The sequence below is a fragment of the Phlebotomus papatasi genome, chromosome 2 (genome assembly GCF_024763615.1).
Source record: "Phlebotomus papatasi isolate M1 chromosome 2, Ppap_2.1, whole genome shotgun sequence".
Lineage (NCBI taxonomy): Eukaryota > Metazoa > Arthropoda > Insecta > Diptera > Psychodidae > Phlebotomus > Phlebotomus papatasi.
The window spans coordinates 95741739-95759916 of NC_077223.1; the positions used below are offsets into that span (position 1 = coordinate 95741739).

The window sequence follows — 18178 nt, forward strand, 5'->3', positions numbered from 1 at the left end:
TTTTTTTTCTTTGTATATCATTTAATAAAATCTAACTTACAATAAAATTTGCGGGTATTTACAAAGTCGATACTTAATTTTCATTTAGAAAAAAAAACTTATGTATATACTTGTATTACATTAAAATATTTCACAAAAAAAATGTAAATTAAATTGCAAAACGACGAACAATAAAATATAATGAAAAATGCATTATTCTTTTATTTATTCCATTTTATGTAAAAAAAAGGCCGAACAAGTGTCTCCTGTAAAAAATTTATTTATCCTGTTAAGTCACTAAACTTCTTGAAAGGAAAAATAACTTTTTTCATTAGCTTCGGTTTTAAAAGTTTTTCAGACACATAATTTTGCACAAACCACAATTTTTGCTCACTTCCTGCGTCAATGTTATTGCGTATTTTGTGAATTAACTTGTTGTTTTAAGAGTGAGCTAATTGAAAATTTTCTTAAACTATTCTTGTCGCTTTCCCGTGGAATGGTGGGCTCTGACTTTGGTATATTCCTCTGAAGACGTCTCCTCCGTGGTAAGATGTGGAAGAAACCGTATATCATTGGATTAATAAGGCTATTGGACATTCCGTAGAAAAATATAACCGACAGAAGAGTTTCCTTCAACTGTTGAGAAATAAAGGTTAAGGAATATTTTAAAGTTTCACTGGAAAGCCTGCAAAAAAAACCTACCTTTTCGCCAGGATCGAAAAATAGAAAAATTAGCATCATGACATAGTAGGGTGTCCAGCAGATGAGGAAAGCCAGTATGATGATCACACTCATGCGGAAGGACTTCATCTTGGCACGATGCAGAAGCTTCTGTCGCTTGTAGAGACTAGCATTGAGGACAGTGTTGGGAGCACTGGTAAATAGTTGCTCATTCTGGGCAATCTCCCTAAAACTGGCCAAATATGTGGCCACCAAGATACCCAGAGGTATGATGAACATTATGATAAGAGTAGTCAAGGAGTAGACTTTTTCTTGCCACGAACCACTCTCGTACGCGTCATAAGTGACGCACTGATGGAATTCCTCAGTAAAGGGACCCTTCTTGACACTGAACACGAACATCTATTCCAAAAAGAAGGCAATTTTAAATAAAAGGTATGGGCGTAGCTAAGAAGATGGTGACTTTTTCAATGAATAAAATGTAATTCCAACAGACCGAAAAATTGTTTTATTTTCTCCACAGTGAGTATCAAAAAAAACAGCAAATAATGATCTTTTTATAGATAAAAAATTATTAGAAATAATAAAATTGTTAATTTAACTGACATTTTCCAAACTACACCCTATCCTAAACAACTAAACTTTCTCGAAACTTACAATTTTAAAATTATCGAACATATCATCGGAACACTGCATCCAACTATAACCGTCACTTATCTCCGGCCAAATTTTAACCCTTTAAGGGCATGAGGTCAAAAATTATGGGTCAGTAAATTTTTTTTTCGACTTTCTATTCTAGAGCAAAAAATAACTTTAATTGTTGATAGGAAAAAATGATTTTTGTACTACCGGTGACCCAATCGTCCTTAAGGGATTAAAGGCACAACATTATCTTAGATTTTGACCTTAAAAGCACAAAATTTTAATAATATTTCTAAAATTGACTTAAAAATACTTTCGATCTCATGGTAAATGAAGATATACACCATGTAATAAAAAATAATAAATAAGTAGAGGGAAGATAACTACCTTCAGACGACTCAAGCTTTGCTCAACTTAATTTTTTTTATGTTCTTAGTAGATTTAAAGCATGGTTTTTTTCAGAAAATTTAAGGCATTAAACTAGCTATTAAAATATAATACTATAATGAGCCAAATTCATTAAAAACGTATTGGGCCAATCCATCTCAAGACGACCATAGGGGTACCCTTCATGGTCTTAGATGTTTTTGAATTTTATTTTCAAAATTAAAAATAACCAGTCAAACTCATTTTGAGTTCAACTTTTATGCCAAAAAATCAAAATTTTTAAACTAATTATGTTTTTTTGTTTTCTTTTAGCCAAATTCATTAAAACATGTGTCAAATGTATCTTAAAGTTTGATTTTTGTCAATAAAAGACATTTTTATTTAAAACTCAAAAAAAATTTTTTTTTTCAAAAAATTTCGAAAAATTTTTATTTTTTGGCTGTTTATAAGTATTGTGGAGAACTATATTCCCTGAAAAGTTGAACTCAAAATTTTGAGTTTGACTGGTTATTTTTAATTTTGAAAATATGGTAATTTTTCAAATATAGTAAGTGCAAAAGTACCTTTTCAGGGAATGTAGTACTCAATGTTACTGATCAACAGTAAAAAAATCACGATAAAATAATATACCCCTATTTTTTTTTCGTCCGAAAAAAAAATAGGGGTATATTATTTTATCGTGTACTTTAACATATGTAAAATTCAAAAACATCTAAGACCATGACCCCTCGATTTGCGATTTTTTCGGTCGTTTTGAGATGGATTGGCCCTATTGAAAAAAATTGGTTGTTCGAAGCTTGAGTCGTCGGAAGGTAACACTGTGGCCCCTATAGAGGAATCATGCTTTAAGAGTTAGGGATCTATTCTTAGTTATTACCTATAAAATCTTCTTGGTATATTTTGTAGAGGAAAGTGCCCATGCTATATACGATCCCAAGCTCCAAAATGACAAATTTTTTCAGATGTTTCTGAATAAATGTGACTTCGAAATATATTTTAAAAATTGAACAAATTCTGCTATTTTTAAAATATGTGTGCAATGAATCATATTTATTGAGAAACGTATGAGCAATATAGTCATTACGAAGCTTGGAAACGTACGAAGCATGGGACTTCCTCTACTACCGTTTTAGATACATTCATTATTGAATTATCTAAAATGATAAATTGATATTAATAAAATTAGATTTTTTAGGGTAAAACTAGGGCTTACAATTTGAATCTTTAGAAGAGTTTGATAACTGAGTAAATTTTGTAACAATGCAAAGAAACATTAATGATTATTATTTTATTAAGTTTTTATCGAGTTTTAATAGATTTGTCCCAAATCTAAATTAATTCATTGAGTTAATCTACTGCGTAGAACTCTTAAATCTTTTATTTAGCAAGAACTCAGAGTTTCATTTTCCTCAATAAACAAAATGTTTAGTATTATACCACTACTAAGCAGTAAAAAATTAAATTTGCTGAGCGAAAAATCAAACTTGATTAGTACTCAACTTGAAACTTTAAGAGAAACATAATCATTAAATGACAAATTAAAAATCAACCGTTTCTCTTATCGTTACTTGGAGTAACGATTTTAAATTCTAATTAAATGAATTAGACCATTTTTTCAAGATTTAGAACAATTTAATTTATTTTTTATTTCTATCAGATTCCAATTCTTTTTAGCAGGAATCTTTCAGCTTTTTAAAATATTAAAGGAGAATTATATTATAAAACATTAAAGGAGAAAATAGAGGAAAGTACTCTCCCTTCGAACGTTCATGCCTTCGAATAAAGTCAATTTTCTTTTAATTTTCCTAAAAGAGACACACGTATTTCTATTAATTATTAGTTAGCTCATCATCAATTTATTGATAATTACGTCATAATTATGTATAAATGTCTTGAAGAACATAAAAGAAATTCACATTATTCGAAGGCATGAACGTTCTAAGGTAGAGTACTTTCCTCTACATATTATTTTTTTAATTATCTTTTATTATTAAAAAGTGGTGGCAAAGCGTCCAAGGCTTTGCGCAGCGATTGAACTTTCGCATAATTTACTTATTAAAGTTCTCTTATAGTCCAAGTTTACCAGTTCACAACCGATTGGCATCAATTTATAAATTACCCAAAATATTGCCCAAACTAAGCAATTGAATTTCGGAAAACAAAACAGTTATTGGGTATTAAACGGTTCATTTCCGCCTTATAACCAATTGATACCGATTCAAACTTGTCAGGAATTCCAAGACCTTTCCAACGACCCGAAATATGATACCATTTGCTAGAGTAATAAGCTTTCTAGAGCCTTTTCAAACCTTTGACCTTGAAAAGCCGATATTAGGAATGAATAAAAAAAATGAAAAAAAACAAACTTTTGTTGTAAAACAATAATTAAATTAAGCATTTTTGTTAAATTTCAGCAGTAGACTCAAACGTAGTCAATAAAAAGTTCAAAAAATTAGGTCAATTCAGAACTTTAAAGGTAGAAAAAATATTCTGGAAAAGTAAAAATAAATTTCAGAATTTCTAATTGAGATTCATTTCAATTTATAACAGTAATTTGACATGTGCATTATTTTCAACGCTGTATCAATTAGACAAAAGACTCACATACCTTTTTAATTTTATTTTAATTTTTCTTTATTTTAAAACAAAATGCTAACCGAATTAGTCTTTACCGTATTTTGTTCAAAAATATAAAACACACTTTATAAAGCTGTAGGGGAAAGCGCCCTACCCTCGGACGACTCAAGCTTCAAACAACTCATTCAGCTAGTCCGATGCTTCAAGCTTGAGTCGTCTGAAGGTGGCACACTTCCCCCTATACGTCGAAACCAAAAGAAGTTCGTGAATCACAAATTATATCAAGTTCTTGGAAAAGGATACGGCAATGATAATTAAGAAGTTTGAAACCATTTTACCTACTTAAATTAATTAAAATAATATCTAATCAAATCTTACTTTATATAAAAAAATAGAATACTTTACTCACTGAGAAAAAAAGAGGGTGCGATTAACTTTTTTTCCTCGTAACTTTAACACTTTTTAGGTGTAAAAATATATCAATATTTTTTAATGTTAATTTTACACCTTTTTAAGTGTAAAATTAACACGAAAAAGGGTAACTTTAACCCATAATACACCTAAAAAGCATAATATTTACACCGATTTCGGATCAATAATGCAGGGTAAAATTAACATTTCCGGAATATTATTTTAACTTTTTGGGATTTCTCTCACTCAGTGTTGTAACAATTTTTCGTTATTTGATTCGCGAATCCTTTGGTAAGACCCTAACTACACTTTTGACAAAAGGATTGAACTGTTAATGGTTCTGTCTTACCTGGGGTATACTGAAGATCAAGGATATAAGATAAACTGCAACAATACGCCATCGAATGTCCAGACGAAAAGACTTCATAGGATGCTTAACAGCCATCCAACGGTCAATGCCGATCAGCAGAAGGACATAGGTGGACAAGTAGAGACTGAACATTTGAAAATACTTCAAAGCACGGCACATAAAGTCCGTTGATTTCCATTCAACAGTATAGGTCCAGGCAGCATCTCCCAGAAGACAAAAACAGCTCACGAGTAGATCCGCAATGCAGAGGTGAGTGATCAATTGATAAATTGAGGTACAATTGTGCAGAGCTACTCGACGGAGAGAACGACTCCGACGGATGCTCCAAATTGTGGCCAAATTCCCCACAATCGCCGCAAATCCCATTAAACTCAACACAATCGTTTTAATAAGGGAGGAGTCTGAAAATTGGGGGGCTCTTCCAATTATTGTAGAATTTAGTGCAACACCACCCCCTACAAAGTCACTTTTTTCAAGTACCTCCATTTTTCACTGATTCACTTTTAGCACTGAATTGTTTCGTCAAGTCTATTCACTGTACTCCTCTAGCCATCTTCTATTCACAAGAAAAAACTCTACACGAGTCCCTGAACTTGTATTTCCAAATAAAATTAAAATAAATAAAAAAAAGCTCTTAATGGGCACTGGGAACTGTGATGAAACATTTACCCTTCCCGTACCAATTTGAAAAGACAACTGATCAAACAGATCAAGCTCAGGTGCTCAGTGTCTGAGATTTCCCAGAGCGCCGGACACCTTCGTGGCTTTGGAACGCGATGATTATATGAGGAAATTGCATGTGAGAAAAACAAGACTTGTAAACTGGGAGTTTATGCAAAAATATAAACCTCGGCTGTGGAAATCACAATGAGTTGCTTCGTGGTGATAGAGATTTAATGAAAACGGCCTAAGAATCCCATGAATCAAGATAAAATCGCAGATAGTTGCATAGTCATTAAGAATCAGTTTGATTGAATGGATAAGCTTGCGAAAACTCAACACGATCTTGCTTTATTCATCTAGAAGAATTTCCCGAAGTTATGAGACACATTGTAGACAAACGACATGAGTTAAGAAACTTCAGATCGAAACTTTACTCACGTCCAAATATCTTTAATATCGTAATAACAAGCTTCTATTAAAGACTCGTCGGTTGAAGTTAGGAGAACTAAATCTAAACTAAACTAAACTAAAAAAAATCAGGTGAAAAAGCCATATACCTCGTTAGAACTTTAATTACTATGTTTTAAATTCTCTAATTTAAAATAATGATACACAAATGGCAATTATTCCCTTATGATCTTCACAATCTTGAGAATTAGTTTAAAAACAGCGGAATAGCATATATAAATAATAAATAAACTTATTTTTGCCTCTAATTCGGTAACAAAAATATTAAAAACTAATAACATTATAATGTTTTTGTTCAGCAAAATTATAAATATATTGAAAATTTTCCGAAATTGTTGTAAATGGTTATTGTTATTTACATTAAATAACCGATATTTCATTAACATTTTGTGTCTAAAATTGGGTAAAGCTGAAAAATTTTTCGGGTATTTGAAATTAATTATCCCATTACACAAATACTGTTATATTAAATAAATAAAAAAGAAAAAGCGCAAAAAAAAGAAAGATTTTTTATATATCTTTTTACTTATTTACGTACACTGAGAGAAATCCGAAAAAGTTAAAATAACATTCCGGAAAAGTCTATTTTACTCTGCAGTATTGATTCGAAATCGGTGTAAATATTATGCTTTTTAGGTGTAGTATGGGTTAAAGTTACCCTTTTTATGCAAATTTTACCCTTAAAAAGGTCTAAAATTAACATTAAAAAATGTTGATATGTTTTTACACCTAAAAAGTGTTAAAATTATGAGGAAAAAAAGTTAATCGCACCCCCATTTTTTTCTCAGTGTAATTGTTTATTAGAAATATTGTATATTTCAGTGCACGAACTCAAAGAGAGAGCAGTAGGGGAGACTGGGGCAAAAAGTCACAAATCGAAAAATTCAAAATTCAATATCTTCCAAAGTAAAAAAGATAGCGGCTCAAATTTTTTTCTATAGATAGCCTCCATAGAGACCTTCTTCAATGTCGTAAGTTTCTTATAATTCGAACAAGGAATTTAGAAAATAAAAAAGCCAGTGATAAGCCTAGATCAGCTTATAGAGGTGCGATTCCTTCATTGCAAATTTGGATTGTGGCAAACTCGAACGATATTTATACACAATAATGCAAATTTTGTATAATAATTCTTAAACTGTATGTAACATATTATAGTTATTAATAAGGAAAATTGGATGAGAAATGCATGAAAGTGTCTGAAAATCTTTAAAGTCGATTATCTCGGAAACTATAAGAGATAGAGGCCTAAAACTTTACATCCATTTAGAGCCTTTTTCAGACTTGAGGTTTTAAACCGGTTTAGAACCGGTTTTTCAAAAAACTAATAACATAGAAGTTATCGTACGCGCAAGTAGATATATTTAAAAAAATTTATGAAGATATCTCTTTCCAAACCGGAGATATTGCGTACTACGGACGGCCGGACGGCCGGCCGGACCCGAAAATGGCGGACTATCATTTTTGGCATCAGGGATGTTCAAAACATATACCCTGTGAATTTCAGCTCGATCGCAGCACTTTTAGAAAATCGGAGTATCACAATAGGTGTGATTATGAAGGAATCACACCTAATATCGAAATTTTTAGCCCTATTTTTGAAATATTTTCCTTGCAGAAGATAGGGTAAGTGTGCCAAATTTCGGCATAGTTGCATTCAAGCGATAAAGTCTCAAATTTGAAATATAATATTTTTAATACAAATTGATTTTGTTTGTTACTTTTTTATAAGGACTATTGCTTGGAACCTTGTAAACAGTTTATCATCTTTATTTTCTCTACAATCATTCTTAATACATTTTAAAATGAATAAAATGTAGACATAGCATTGGTGGCCTATTCCGGCCACCTTCATTCTCATAGTTCCTTACCCTTCCGGAATTCTTCCAATGCCTTTTTCAGATCATCTTGCTTCGAAGCGATATTTTTTTGTTATATTTTTTGCATTGAATAATTTCTAGAGTATGCAAAAACTAAAAATTCTTGGAAATGTAAGGAACAAAAATGTGGCCGGAATTACAAGCTGGCCGGAATTTGGTACACTTACCCTAACAATTATTACCTACTTATTTTCCAAAATTGATGCACTGGTGAATATTTTTAAATAATTTGGATTCTTTGAATACGAATCCGCTATCTATTTTAGAATTTCTTTGTGAAATTCTTTTCTCCAGAAATCCTTTTATTAAAAATGACCACTTGGGGTAAAAAGTAACAAAAGGTATAGAGCAAAAAGTAACAAAAAGCGAAGCAATTTCCGATGTCTCACGGCGAAAAAAACGACATGTCTCGCCACTTGTTGTTTGCATTGGTCAAACGATTTGCAGTCTTCTGTGTGTTTCTTCTAAAATAGCTTGAAAAGCGCTTTTCTCGTTTTCTCACTTTTCTCGCAGAGAAAACGGTGTTTTACAAAGGTGTATATGAATAATTTTTTTATGAAAATATGTCCTCTATGTATTTTTTCAAATTTACGGAAGCCCGTAATGAAGCGAATCAAAATATGAAAATACCTCATGTCTGGTACTATTTGCCCCAGCATTTTTGAGAAAGGCCACAAAATTATCTTTTAGAAATCGGCTCGATAAACGTATTTCCTTACAAAATAGAGGAATATTACTTTCACAAAGTTGTAGAGCGGTAAATTTCCTATAAAACTGCGCTAATTAGAAATTTTTGAAGCGCTCGAGTAGCTTGTAAAAAAAAATATCCCTTTTGTGACTTTTTGCCCCAGTTCCCCTATATACGCAATTCGTTTTGTTTCGAATTATTATCCATCTGGAGCATAGACTGTAAACGATATCAACAGGTTTTCAGTGACCCGTAATAAAACAATATTGTTGCTGAGCTGCTTTAAGGCATACCCTGCTGCCTAGAGAATGCTGCATGGTGCTCTTTATGGGGTGAGTGCCGTGCTTTAGGTGGATTTAAAGTTACCCCTATAATTCATGTGAGCAACTCATACTCGCAATGAAGTAAGTCGAGTATTTGTACTTGCACAGTTAAGTTTGAGCTTAAGTTTATTATCCGCGTTCGAGTGAGAGAATAAGGGCAGCAACTATCCTACCTGCGCCTATTTCATCAGGTCACTCTGAAGCGCAAATTCCCTCCTCTGTGCGAGCTGCACGAGATTCCCGTAATATTTGCTCTCATAGTGAATTAAATAAAGTGTTGTTGAGTTCTACTCTTGCCAATTGTTTTTCCTGCTTGCCGTCGTGGTCTGCGGCGTGTTTTTTTTGTTTATTTTAAAAACGGATCCTACGTTTTTTTTTATTTTCGAATATGTTTTGTAGGTAGCCCAGGCGAACACTTCGTCCATACACCTATAACCGAAAAAAATCGACTTCTAATTTTCGAAGATTAAATATTTAAGTGGTTTAAGTCCTCCAAGATTATTCCAGAGCTTAGTATGAGCGGTTATGGGCTATTTTAAAGGTAAAACTCTCTAAAGAAATAACAAATTAAATTAAATTACCGTTTCACGTCCGAATTTCTCTGTAATTTGGATGGCATTTTAGTCATAAATATCCGGATTTGAAACTATTTCTACACTATATAGTGTCTCCAATATCCAAACTATTAAATTGTGTTCAAACTTTGAAAAAGCAAGACAAAGTAACAAATTTCGAGAATAAAATCAAGGTTAATCTGTGCTACTGACCCCAGTGATGATTTTAAACTTTATTATTACTCTAAAATCGTTACACCTTAATGAAGACAATTTTGATTTATCATTTAGTTCTCTATAATTATCTTGCCACACGGTCTCTGTTTTAATTAATTCATAAGAACAATCTTACCGTGAACCCTGTAAATCTAAGCATTTTGTAGCAGTAACTTTTTTCTTGTTTAAATGCCTTTGTATTAATAAATTCTGCATATCTTAGATTAATTTGTCAGAGATGCAAAAGATTCACTTGATTCCTATTTGCCAGAGAATTCAAATGAGACACTTGAAAATTCCCATCAAAAGTTGCTTAAATACTTGTTTATTGAAAAGAATTTCTCGCAATGTAATCTCATGAGGTGCACTTAATTTAAAAAACAGATTACACTGCAACTCTTATGATATTTCGCATATAAAATTAAGAAATTGTTCAATTGAACGTGTGGATGCAATTATACTTAATCAATTGGACTATTAATCTCGATTTCCTTCAATAATAACTGATATACAATTATAATTAAAACGCATAATATTGTAGTACGTTTTGGATTAATAGTGAATGAAAATTCCGAGAAAAACTTCATTAACATTTTCTCAGTTCACTCCAGAATGCAAATTTAAGGGGAAGAAGGAACTAGCAGCATTTAAATCTTTACAGCAATATAATTACATATGTGTGTCTTGTCGGCTTTATTAATGATTAATATTTTTTCTTTGAGTTCTTTTTTCTAATTACCTTGTTTGAATGGAAACTTTCTTGTATTTATTTTCTAGTGCCTGAACTGCAAATGGAGGGAAGAAAACGATCCCTAGATTTTGAGTTATGTTATAAATACACTATATACAGCTAGAGAGACCAAACGGTTAGAGATAGAGGCTTGGGACCCTTAGAGGACCCCCCCCCATAAATTTACCCAAGGATCATTATCCCTTCTTCGAAAACGCGTCATGCGATTTTTTCACGTTTGGATATTTTTAGAGATTACCTATGCGAACCTTTCGTGCATAAACGAAAATACCGTGGAATCGTTTCTAAAAACGGTTTTTCAAGCCCATTTAAAGGCTATATACACCGTATTTCTCAACTGAATAGTGTCATCATATCTGGCCTCGTTGGAGAGGTCCTAGAATTTCTCACAAGTCCGAAACCGGTTATGAACCGATAACTATAGTTTTTATTCGAAACCAACCCACAAAACAAATTTAATTCAAAATGTTAATTAGTACCGGAGGTATAGGCCGGTCAATTTTCAAAATTTGACCTTTTATGGCTCCGGAACATCTTTTAGATCAGTAAAATTTCATGAAATCAAAATTTACATCTCTTTCTTTCTTAAAAGTTTTGCATATGTCCAGGGCCGGATTTAGAAATGTGGAGGCCCAATGCCCATTTGTCGGGGCCCTAAAAATTTTACGTTTTCAAACAGTGCGACAGTGTGAACTATGTCAAGTCCTAAAAGTTGGTTTTATTTTTACTACTTGAGGAACTATACCGAGAAAACAGTAGAATTCCTCAATTTTTTGCCTATAAATTAGACAAGTTCAGTGAAATTATATCATTGAAATTTTGAGTGATTCGAACTCTGGTTCAATTCATTTATATAAATTTAACAGATTGATACAAAAAATACGCAAAACAAGAAATTTTACTAAATTCTCAGACTCGAGAGCACAATACCTTTAAAAGTTTCAAAGGTACCTTTAAAAGTATTTCGTGTTGATTTCATCCAGAAATATTGAGAATTGGGGTAAGAGCTCATAATTTTGGACAGTTTCTAAATTTGGACACTTTGAAGGTAATGTCATATGATGGGACATATGATATGTCTATCTTATCCCCTCGCACTTCAAATTCGTTTGAGCTAAATTAAATTTGTTGTGAGGTCTAAAATAAGAAGAAGAGCGCAGAAGAGTGAGATAGACATATGCAATAGTTTTGAGTAAGAAAGGGATGCGAATTTCGACCTTATGAAATTTTCCTGATCTAAAAGGTGTGCCGGAGCCATTATAACTCGGGTTAAGGTTGTCCGAGCGACTTTATTTTTTTGTTTTTGACAGATATAAAGTTCACCTAAAATATACGGAAATTTCAGTCTGATCCATGCAATAGGGCCAGAGGTAATGAAAAATTGAAAAATTTTCTTTTTGAAAATAGCACGGCTAGCGGTGGTTTGACGAACTTCCGATGTTAGAAGGATATTGGTTTTCCACGAAAACTTTTCAAAAGCCCTAAATGATCAAATTCGGACAATTAGAACCAAAGCTAGTCATTAAAAAAACGTTTGACCCCTTCTAGCTCGGGATAGGTTGTGAGGATTATAATAGGTGAGACTGTTAAGCTTAAAGTGAGGACTGAGCTTTCGGTAAACGAAAATTCACTGTTTATAAAATAAAATTAATATTAAAATAAAATGTCGGTGAAAGTGTTGTGTATATGTATGTTAATTAGATATAGACAACTACATCGAGTAAATTATTGTCATGCAATGTAAATTTTTGTTACTTTTTACCCCAAGTGGTCATTTTTGATAAAAAAGTAAAAGGATTTGTGTTCAGTGAATCTGAGTCAATTTTTTACTGCACAAATTTTAGAAAATAAGTTAGTCATTATGTCTAATTTCTGAAAAGAAAATATTTTTAAAATAACGCTACAAACTTCATTTTGTCTTCCTATTCGTTACTCGAATCCCTTGAAGCTTTCCATGTTTAAGAAAGCTCATGAAGACTATCTTTAGTCAAAAATTTGGTGATCCGATTTCTCGGAAATACTGAAATACTATGAATATTTTATTTTAATAATTTGTTACTTTTTGCCCCAATCAACCTAAAGCTCAACCATTATTATTTCAATTTTTTAATTTTAATTTAAAATATAATATATCAATTTTCATTATACTTTTCTTACTGCCTGAACGATAACTTATAGAAAAGACTTGTTATTATCAACCTGCTTATGCATACTAGGCAAAATGATATTTGTGATTTTTCCAGAATTATTATTATTAATATTATTATTATTATTACGAAATAATAAATTGCTTTCTTTTGTTTTTTCCTTAAGATTCTATTTATTAATTACACACTTTCTTCTACAAGTTTTAAACAAAATCTACTGCAACGAGTAAGCAAATTAACAATACTGAAAACAAGATTTTAACATTTAAGTTAAAGAATAGAGAATGGTACAGAAAGAGAAGCAGAATTTCATTACATCTACAAAAGCCATCATATTAATATTATACATTCCAGCGGCTTTCAGTGAAAATGGATTTATTGTCATTCTCATCATCATAAGCATAATCATTCTATCATCAAGAGACATTTCGTACCATTTCGTTAAATAGAGTTTCCTGAATATCTTCGTAGTTTTGCTGTCGAAAAATTCTCCGAGAAGACAAATTTCAAGTAATTGTGTCACTATTGCAATTAACATCAAATAGTTGATGAAGGAACTAGGATATATAGTAATGTTATAGAAAGCATTTGCAATTAATGGTAGGCAAGAGGCCGTTTGAACATTTTGAACAAATGAGAAAACATGGACAAAATCTTTAAGTTTTTGCAATATTTCCAAGTGTTTGCGATGGTAGTCTTTTAGGTGATTCCTTGATGATTTCACGAAATTTTCATTGTCTAATTTCTCAATTGAATCAATGTAAATATTGAGAATTGCTACAAAGTAAAACCCAAAGAACAGATGAATCAGCTCTGTTGATACATAGGACAGGACGCAATAAGTAAGTGCAACATATTGCCAGAAATGTTCTATACTTCCGTGTAGAAGAGGAATTCTGAGTAAAAGAGTTCCATTCAAGAGATAAGTCAGTATCATGAGTTGACCAGCAAAAATACCTCCAATAACCACAAATCTGTAAAGAACAACTTTGTTATCAAGTAATCAATCTTAAAATTATCCAGTATATGTACTTCGCCACAGCTTTAAGACGTCTTAAAGTAGACTGAAAGTGTTCCTTCAGGAGAAATCTGAAATTTATCCAAGATGAATCAACGTGAAATCCAGCAATCCAGCCTATAAGCTCCCTTATCTCATCCGAAAACAAATTCAACACAATCAATTTGCAGAAAACTTGACAAAATCCCACAAAAATAAGAGAATATGTTGCAATGACCATTGTGGAGTCACCTTCGAAGTCATAAAATGTATTCAAACTTAGCGAAATAATAAAAATAGCCATTATTCCAGGTGTAAGGCACTTTTTCATATTACAGGGTTTCATTTCAGAACACGGATTGCCCTGCAAGATTCCTAGAATTAGAAAAACTACTTTCTGAAATTTCAAGTAGTCTAACTGAAAAGCTTCTAATTGAAGCTGGGTCTCCCTTTGAACCATGGTTATTATTTTAACAAATATTAAACTATCATTTGCTGAATATTTTTGAGAACTAAATGGAATATTTACCTATTTCTTATTTTAACCAGGACAAAAGTAGTTTGGTTTTTTTCCATTATTAAAAATTTACAAACAATCAATTGGTTTCCTGGAAGTAACAGAATATAAAGTTTAACAATTATGAATATTTTATAAAATAGTTAACTTTATTATTTATTATGCTTTCAAAATTCTGAAAAATATAGAGTCGTATGAAAATATTTGTGGAAAATTTCGATAAATAGTTGGTGTTATTTCTTTGCCCGTCAAAATCAATTTGAGATTCAATATTTCAAATTTAGATTAAACTGAACTTTATCACAATATAATTTAATTCTAAATACAAACCAATTGTGAAGCTAAATTTAATTTAAAATGGGAGAAAACAGCTTCATTTTAATGCAGCCCCAATTCAAAGAGGTGCCCCACTCCCTCCTAATGTTAGTTGTATTTTCGTCAAAATGTAATAATAATTTCTGTAAAAGAGGCGTAATAATGCGGTTACAATGTCTGTTATAATTTGGTTATAATTTCTGTCAAAAAAATGGTCAAAATGTGGTTATAATGGGTTTATAATTTCCGTCAAAATGTGGTCAAAATGTAGTTATAATTCCTGTCTAAATGTGACCAAAATGTTGTTATAACTCCTGTCAAAATGTAGTTACAATTAGTGCCAAAACGGGGTCATAATTTCAGTAAAGATGTGGTCAAAATATTGTTATGATGGGGTTATAATTTTTGTCAAAACGAGGTCAAAATGTAAGTTGTAATTTCCGTCAAAATGTGACCAAAATGTTGTTACCTATAACTCCTGTCAAAATGTGATCATAATGTGGTTACAATTGGTGCCAAAATGTGGTTATAATTTCAGCAAAGATGTGGTCAAATTGTGGTTTTAATATCGAAATAATTTCTGTCAAAATGTGGTCAAAATGTGTTCATAATGTAGTTATAATGTTTGTCAAAATGAGGTCATAATGTAATTATAATTTATGTCAAAATGCGATTATAATGTGGTTTTAATATACGTCATAAAGTTCTCATAAAGTAGTTATAATTTCTGTCAAAATATGATCAAAGCTACAAATATGATCAAAGCTTTAGCTGCATGATTACTATTTCTTTAACGAGTCCTTCTCGAGTGAAACCGACGCAGTCAAGTTGAAAATTTAAAGACCTTTCCAAAAAATCCAAATTTGACTAAATCGGTTAAAAAATAAGTCATACAATGTTATTTTTATTGTTGGAAAATTCAAACTGACAAGCCTACTGGGGACTTACAAAATGATAACTTAACGAACATTTTTTGTTCTTTTGCAAAAATTTGTTTGTACATTTTTGTTTGTCTAACAAAACTTTACGAACAAATGACAACATTTTATTAACATTTTTGTGTGTATTTACGAACATTTACGAATAATTGCTTGTAAAAACAAAAATGCTAGACAAGTAAACAAGTTACGGATGTTTCTGAGAGAATACAAATTTATACGATTTTTTTACTGGATTCTATGATTTACAAGCATTTTGTAAATCCCAGTAGAAATATCTTACGACTTTATAAATAAAATCTAACTACCCCTAGGGTAAGTAGGGGAATGTAGGCAGGCTTCGCACGTGTGAGCTTTCGAACGATGTGAATTTTCTCTTTATTTCCAAAGAGTTGGTTCCGCATTTCGTAGCCATAAGTTAAGTATTTATGAACCTTATCTTCATTGTAAAAATAGGCAGCCAAGCCCTTCTTTCCTAAGGTGCTAGGATCACAAATAGAAAATTGGCCAAAATGGGTAATTTTGATGGCGCACATTTCATTTGATTTCTTATATTTAGTTAAACTCATTTCTAAAAAAAGATTACTTACACAGTGGATGAAGAGTATACTTTGAGATGATATTTACGTAAACTTTTTGCATCGGAGGGAAATTATTTTCACGGTGGCGGAAAATTCGCAAGTACTACACTGTGTGTGGTTTCAAACAATGAATGTGTGAGCGTTCGCACATCCATCAGACAACTCCAGCTTGAAAAACATAACCTCACTAAATCCTCATAAGCCACAGTAAGACATTCGTGGTCATTTCCTCTTGGACAGGCGTATAGTCTCCTTCCCATCTCCATGAGACGACAGTTATTGACAGTGTGAACCGTGTGAACATGTTCATAGTCGATTTTTCGATATTCATTTGGAAGAAAAAACAGTGCTCCAGAAAATGTGAAAAAGGTGCTTCAAAGATCTTCTTTTAGTGCAGTGATAGTTTCCGCGAGTTCACGGGAGTACAGTATAACAATCGGAAAATAATTTTTAATTGTAGATAAAATTTATTTCGAGAAAAAAAAGCAATGACGAACCCAAACCCCCATCGTGTGAACGCTGCCCCCGGGGGCAAGAATCGCACAAATCGTCATATTTTTTTTCATTTTCCTGGAAAAACCAACAATTCTGTGATAGTGAACTAGGCATGCATAGAAACCCAGCAACGAAAGTTCCCTGTTTGAACACCGTTTAGCAAACGCGTTCGGAACAGGGTTCGGTCCAGTGTAAATCCTTACGGGCTGGGAAAAAGCGAACGCGGTTGAAGCAATAGTTCTCTTTGATGGCCACCACTTTCTGAGCATTTGGGAGGCCGCCACCGTCGCGACAGGTCGAACAGGGAACTCTTTCGTTGCTGGGAACCTAAAAGATCAGAGAACTTTTTGGTGTAGTGCAATTCACTGCCCATTTTACAGTTTAGTCAGAAAAAAGTCCTGAATATGACGCACGAAAAAATGTGCGAAGGCTGCCTATATTCCCCTAAGTGTACCAAATTTCGTCCAGCTTGCAATTCCGCCCACTTTTTTTGTTCCTCAAATTTCCATGAATTTTTAATTTTTGCATACCCTAGAGATTATACAATGCAAAAAGTAACAAAAAATGGCACTTCGGCAAACGAAATGACGTGAAAGAGATTGGAAGAATTCCGGAAAGGCAATGAACTGAGAATTAAGGTGGCCGAAATAGACCACCAAAGCCAGAGGGGTGACATTAGCTCTGAAAAATGCTACCAGTTTCACGGCGTTATCACACTTGCACATTAAAATTTTAATGTGATTCACATTAATTGTCGCTTGTGAGCGTCCAAATATGTTATTTGTGTCTTTGAGTCACTTAATATTTGGGGTTTTTCTATTTATTGATAAAGAAGTGGACTTGGCCTGCAAAAATAAGTTTAAATTTACCTAAAGCATAAATATTTTTCACATTAAAAAATTAAAGAGAAAATCGCATTAATTTTTCGCATTAATGCCATAAATCAATTTATATTAAATTTTGCGGGCCAAGTCTACCTTTTTATCAACAAATAGATCAAATTTTGAATATAAAATTATTCAAACACACAAATTACACATTTCGACTCTCACCATCGACAATTAATGTGAATGTGAATCATATTAAAATTTTAATGTGGCAAGTGTGATAACACAGTTAGTGTAAATTTTCCCCGTTTTCGTACAAATTTAACGAGATATCTCCGAAACTATGTAGGTTGCCAATTTGGGGTTTTCGGTTGCCTATTCTATATTAAATTGGCTTTTATTTTGTATATTCGTATTATTTGCTAAATCATTCTACAATGACAGAAAACAGCTAATACAGTAGAGTCTCGCTATAAACCATCGCTCTATAGTCCACAATTTATCGACCGTTGATTTCAAAACACTGATTTTAAGTTAGGTTATGTTTTTCAGTATGCGACATGCATAATTATTTTAATATTTTTGGCAAACTTTATTAAGTAGTTGTGATAATTGTGATCCACAATGAAGAGAGCAAAGACAAGTACCACTATCGCAAAGAAAGTGGAGGCCGTCGAGCAATTTCAATACTAAAAATCGTTGATAATTTTAAAAAATTACATGGACTATAGTGCGACCCAAGTGTCAAATTTGAAACCAAATATGGACTATAGC

The 18178-nt window shown here is 32.2% G+C and overlaps 1 protein-coding gene across 1 annotated transcript; it reads right to left on the reverse strand.

Annotated features, from left to right (window-relative positions):
- LOC129802532 (gonadotropin-releasing hormone receptor) lies at positions 1-5917 on the reverse strand. Its single transcript, XM_055848436.1, has 3 exons — positions 5027-5917; positions 682-1062; positions 1-615 (listed from the first exon to the last, which is right to left on the reverse strand). The coding sequence occupies exons 1-3, from the start codon at positions 5531-5533 to the stop codon at positions 388-390; spliced, it is 1116 nt and encodes a 371-aa protein (XP_055704411.1). The 5' UTR covers positions 5534-5917; the 3' UTR covers positions 1-387.
- Between the last annotated feature and the right edge of the window lie 12261 nt (positions 5918-18178).